The 6,094-nt window shown below is 39.8% G+C and overlaps 1 protein-coding gene across 1 annotated transcript in view; it reads right to left on the reverse strand.

The window, feature by feature from the left end:
* Window positions 1-4,908, reverse strand: part of LOC127069301 (forkhead box protein D3-like) — a 5,420-nt gene extending 512 nt beyond the window's left edge. The window contains exon 1 of the mRNA XM_051006144.1: window positions 1-4,908. This exon is cut by the window's left edge and continues 512 nt beyond it. Coding sequence (XP_050862101.1) covers window positions 2,442-3,581 — 1,140 coding nt within the window. The 5' untranslated portion in view covers window positions 3,582-4,908 and the 3' untranslated portion in view covers window positions 1-2,441.
* Window positions 4,909-6,094: the final 1,186 nt, after the last annotated feature.

Genomic DNA, 6,094 nt, shown 5'->3' on the forward strand with positions numbered 1-6,094 from the left:
CTCTTTGTCACACACACATCGAGACGCAATCTATCTATACCCACGTGTATATTCACTCACACATTTTCTCTACTCTCTTTTTACTACCCTTTCTCTATATTTTTCTTTCCTTTTCGTACCGTTTTCTCTTTCTCCCTCTCTCTCTCTCATCCATCCCTCTCCTTTGAGTTCTTCCTTCTTGCTCATACTGCTCACCGAAAGATTCGATCGACGTTCGTCGAGTGCTTTCGTACTATCTACAATACAAATTTCTCGAGGCTTTTCCACTTTGAAGGTCGTGTCAATGTGAACAATGAAAACTTAACGAGACAGGAAAAAACGTTCGAAGTTGGACTAATATTAATAGATGATAATTATTATTATCGTTATTATTCCTGTTACTCTATGTTCAAAGTATTTGAAAAAAATAATTTGTGAAAAAATAATGTCAATGTTAGAAGATCACGATATGTTTTTCATAGTTACATTCTTTCGCGTGGGATACAAATCTAATTGTAAGATTCTTTTTATTTGATTACGTATCTACCCTGTTCTCGAAACTTTTAGTGGATTTACTCCTACAGCCAAGTCTATTTGGCGGAAAAAAAAAAAAAAAAATAACGACAGAAAAAACGAATTAAAGAGAAATTGAAAGGAAAGAAAAAGGAATAGAGCTGCCTAAAAAAAATCATAAAACTTTTTTTTTTTTTTTTTTTTTTTTTTTTTTTTTTTTTTTTTTTTTTTAATCCATTCTAATAAATTTCATTCTTTAGGAATACACATGTGACAGACAATGTTATTGGCAAAGCCAATCTTATTAGAGATTAGAAGAGAAAAATTTATTCTTATGTAATAAGTGCCGTTGTATAGTTTCGTTTTTTTTTTTTGTATTCGTTCGTTTGTTTCCATGCTTATTATCAATTCCCTTTTTTTTTTTCAACGAATCTAAGAAAAAAAAAATCACGTCACGTCATAGATATACATGTATGTGCACAATAAAATTGTCTACAATGATAAATGTGCTCTATTAATACATGAATTCTTAAAATATTATATGTCGTTTTATGTACAACTAAATAATAGCTACTTGACCGAAAGCGGTCCAATTTCGAGTAGTGTAGTCTTTACATTAAATTCGACGAAGAGAAAGAAGAAAAAAAGAACATGCCCCGGAATAATAAGAGTGCTACGCACATATTTGTTCGGGGCTCGTATTTACAATGCCGTTATTAATCGACCGAACGCAAACGGACTGCCAAAGAATATTGCCAATGGCCGTTTTGAACATATCGATGATTATTAAAAAGTCAAAATATAATATCGCGAGGAGAAAAATAATATATTAGAAATAATAAGAAATATTAGAAAAAGTTATGAGAAATCGAACGATTATCACGTACTATTGCACTACGCCATTTTTTATAGTCTAAGTATCCTTTCTTTGCATTTTCTTTTCCTTTTTTTTCTTTCGTTACGCTCTTATCATTATGAATGAAGTTATTTTCTAGATATAATAATTTAAAGATACAAAAGAGCGTTGAAACAAAACGATTCGAACCACATCACACGAAAGTTAGCGTTTATACGAACGAATAATAACGTCGGTGATGACTGTTCAAAAAGAAAAAAAGAAAAAGAGAAAATAAAATGAAAACACACAAAAAAGAAAAAGAGAAAATACAATAAAAGCAGACAAAAAAAGAAAAGAGAATAAAAGAGAATACTTCGTTGATTAACTATAATCGATTCGTAACAAACAATGACTTCCGTTGATAGCAATATAATTTTTCGAGTTTCCGACAATTGATAATAACAGTATTTGTCAAAATGTATTTTTAATTAAATTCACGATAGTTAAATCCTATAATAGCTATCGTAATAGCCAGTCACAGGATCGATATATGAATTAGAGGAATATGTCGAGATCACGATCGAGTATTGAAAATATTTGTTCGCATCCTTTTTCGATACGATCGTCCGTACAAATAAAATCACCATTCACTGGACGATGCCCTTAATCTAATAATAAAAACCGACGAAATGAAGCCACTTTGATAAGGAGTCTCTATAGGAATATGACCGATCGACGATTAATCCGTTTAAATGAAATACACGCGACACCTTTGTCGAGATTTGTCTTTCATTCTCTCTCTCTTTCTCTCTCTCTCTTTCGCTCTCTCTCTCTCTCTCTCTCTCTCTCTCTCTCTCTCGCTCTCTCTCTCTCTCTCTCTCTCTCTCTCTCTCTCTCTCTCTCTCTCTCTCTCTCTCTCTCTCTCTCTCTCTCTCTCTCTCTCTCTCTCTCTACGATATACACCTCGATTATTATAAATCCAATTTACATTACGACGGGTTCCATTATTTGATTAATCGTGAATTACATCGGTGGATCGGACGACTTGGACGAAGGAATCGCTATCGATCGATATCGAAAGATAATTACCGAGCACAATCAAAGATTTGCTCTAAACAAGAGGCGAGAACGCGGACGCTTGACTTCTTATCTCTCTGTGCTCCGACGCACTAAGGTCGAGAAGACCGGTACAACCTTGATCGCTGACCGTTTGCTTGCCGATGAGAGCATCGATACTAAAGTTTCTTTTCTTCTCTACGCTGGTCTGTGCGTTGATCATTGGTATCGTCGTTGTTGTCCTAGTCGGTGTTGGTTCGAGTTGTCTGATGGGTGGTGCGGTAATAGGTACAGGTTTGTATAGCGGTGCCGGTGGCTCGAGAAAAGCACCTAATTTGAGAGCTTCCAACGTAGACGGAGAAAAGTCCAAAAGTGGTAGGCCAGGTGGCGGCGAAAGGTATGCAGCACCGGGATAAGCCAATGTACCAGGATGTCCAGCTCCGCCACCTGGACAAGGTCCACGATCGCCGCAAATGGCAAAGGTGGCCATGATAGCCCTGTCGCGAAGAACGTAATGAGGCGGTGGCCTCTTGTATCTCTTTCTACGTCGCAAGAAGCTACCGTTGTCAAACATATCCTCGGCAAGTGGGTCCAATGTCCAATAATTTCCTTTACCCGGATTACCGGGCTCTCTCGGTATCTTTATGAAACAATCGTTCAAGCTAAGATTATGCCTGATAGAATTTTGCCAGGCTGGAAATTTGTCGTGATAATATGGAAATCGTGACATTATAAATTCACATATGCCACTTAGCGTAAGTTTCTTTTGCGGTGATTGTAGAATGGCCATGGTGATCAGGGCTATGTAAGAGTAAGGTGGCTTTATCAAAGACGAAGACATCTTCTCGTTTCCATAACCGGAAGACTGTTGACCCGCCGTTGATGTTTTCTGTTGACTGGTTGACTTCGAAGACAACGCCACCGAAGTTACCGGCATCCTCGAGTATGGCATCTTTTTCGTCATTCTATTCGCACTACCGCGACACCTTAACGAATTCGTCGTCGTCGGTGTCATCGTTGGAACCGGCGAACCGGATATCAATGGACTGGATGACGACTGCGGCGGTGACATGTCGTTCTTATCGAGACTAACCGGATCTACGATCATGCTACTGCTGTCAGAATCCCGGCTACTGCTGTCAGCACACCCGTCGCACGACAGATTCGACATCATCATCGCACAATGGGTTTCCATGAGTTCCCTCGAACGTTCATCAGATCGAAAAACACACTTCTTATTCTATCACTTTTTTCCAACACTCAAGCCGTTGCTCGCATTCCGTTTGTCCTTGAAGCACCAAAGGAGAAGAGCAAACGAGAGATCCTTGTGCGAAAGTTGTCTTTAATTAGGCATTTCGTAGGTTAAATCTTCTTTTCTTAAGTCTTGAAAATCTCAAGGACAAACGTTGCCGGAAACATCACCGTCGGAGAAGATTTCTCGTCGACGTCCCACGTCCAACATATTTCACCGAAGCAAACTGTCACACGCGAAAATGCACCTCTCTCTCTCTCGAAGTGCTATCTTACGCTAATAGTTTGTTTCCACAACGATAACGCGCCTTTTTAATTTTCTTCCTTCTTCTCTGTCTCTCTTTCTCTATCTACCTGTCTCTCTATCTCTCCTTCTTCCTTTGTTTACCGGTTCTAAACACTCGCGACGAGTTTAGTCAAGAGAAACGTGTACATCGGCATGACGTGCCGCCGTCAAGGATATTTCTCTATTATTATTAATAAAACGATACAACCTTTTAAACGGGTCTCCATTATCGAATATACATATCGGAACGACTTAAGACGCAAAACACTGCTCGCTTTAACGATAAATCCGATAAAATGTAAAACTCAAATGACGCCAAGTAGAAGATCTCTCAAGTAAAAAAAAAAAAAAGAACTGAAAAAGGGAGAAGCAAAAGTGGAAAGGCACTAATAGATGAAATTGACGGGAAGAAAAAATAGTTCAGACGGAAAAATTCTGTCAATTAGTCGAGTAAAATGTCCGTGTTCCCGCGAGCTTAGATTGTGTCTACAACAGGGTGAAATCGTGCCGCGGATTGATTCCAAGTGAGCCTGCTTCAGTCGGACCATGGGCGGACCAATGGGCGGGCGTTGCTATCCCCACTCTTTACCATCCGTTTGTATGGGGACAGTCACCCTCTCCTTCCGCCGACATCGACGAGGCCAACCCCTCTACCATGCCCCTCACACCCCGCCAGAAGCTCTCACCCTTGCACGAGAAGCCTCCCTTTCTGTGCCACGTACAGGGAGAACGTAAAGAGATGCTACTGCTATCGCTATTGCTACTGCTACTGACACTGCTACTGTCATTGCTACTGTTACTACTACTGTTACTACTACTGTTACTGCTACTGTTACTACTACTGTTACTACCACTGTTACTACTACTACTGCTACTATCGTTACTGCTACTGACATCATGCTACCCTTCCGAGAGGAGAAATACGCCGGAGGGTGCGACGTCGAAGTTAGGAAAATAGCGATATAGATAAAGGGACTTTCAAACGTTTCCCGAATTCTGACCCGTTTTCCTTTTTTCTCTTCTTCCTTCCTCTTTCTTTTTTTTTTCTTTTCTATTTCAATGAAATAAAAAATTAAATAGTCATCCTATTATGATGCTCCTTTATATCGATTTATGTACCAATCGAACGTCGAGATCAAATACCCACTAGTCAAACTAGGTACTTATTGCCAAACAGGATTGTAATTTGTACAATCGAATCATCGAACGTATGTACATATTTATAGAGATGCATACGTCAACGATTTCTAAGCTATTTTCATGGAATAGCCGTATTTTCCTATGTGTACAAGAGAACGTTTCGTGGTACGTCTCTTCTGGTTTTCATCAACGAAATGGAGAACGGTTCGATCCGTAGAATCGCCAACAGAGAGAAGCGTAGTGCACGCATCACAAGTTAACTTCCCTCAGGCAGCTCAAATAGAATCTGTATTACGCCGTGGCTGTACAGAGGGAGAAAGAGAGAAAGAGACAGAGGGAGAGAGAAAGAGAGAAAGAGACAGAGAAAGAGAGAAAGAGAGAAAGAGAGAAAAAGAGAGGGAGTGAGGGAGTGAGGGAGTGAGGGAGTGAGGGAGTGAGGGAGTGAGAGAATGAGAGAATGAGGGAATGAGATAGATCGACAGAGCGACGAGAGAATGACGAGAGAAAGGGGTGGAACGACAGAACAGAGAGATAGACGGATACGAATCTACCTGGGTGCACGCTATCGGTTCACAGACCCGAGCGGAGAGCGAATATTGTGTTTACCCATACGCACGGCTTTACGATGCAAATAATCTGGTATTATTGCACTTACTCCACGTATCCACCACCGATCCTTTATCCCGCGTCCGCTGTCCCTCCCGCTCGCTCTACCGTCCTACCTCGTTGATCTCTCGTTCCTTTCTTCTTTCTCTCTATAATAAGTATCACACTTGCATACTATTTCGACAGTATTTCGCATTTATTTCTTTTGTTCTCTTCTTCCTCTCTTTCCCTCTTCTTTTTTTCTCCTCTTTCTCCCTTTTCATTTACACGATCTTAACTTACGTGTCGTTAATTATTCACAAAGGATTTTGTCCTACCAGCGAGAATATATATATATATATATGTATATATATATACATATATATATACACATATATATACATATATGTACTACGCCGTGGCGTGATACATACGGCGTAATACAT

Source organism: Vespula vulgaris, chromosome 15 (genome assembly GCF_905475345.1).
Source record: "Vespula vulgaris chromosome 15, iyVesVulg1.1, whole genome shotgun sequence".
NCBI classification, from domain to species: Eukaryota; Metazoa; Arthropoda; class Insecta; order Hymenoptera; family Vespidae; genus Vespula; species Vespula vulgaris.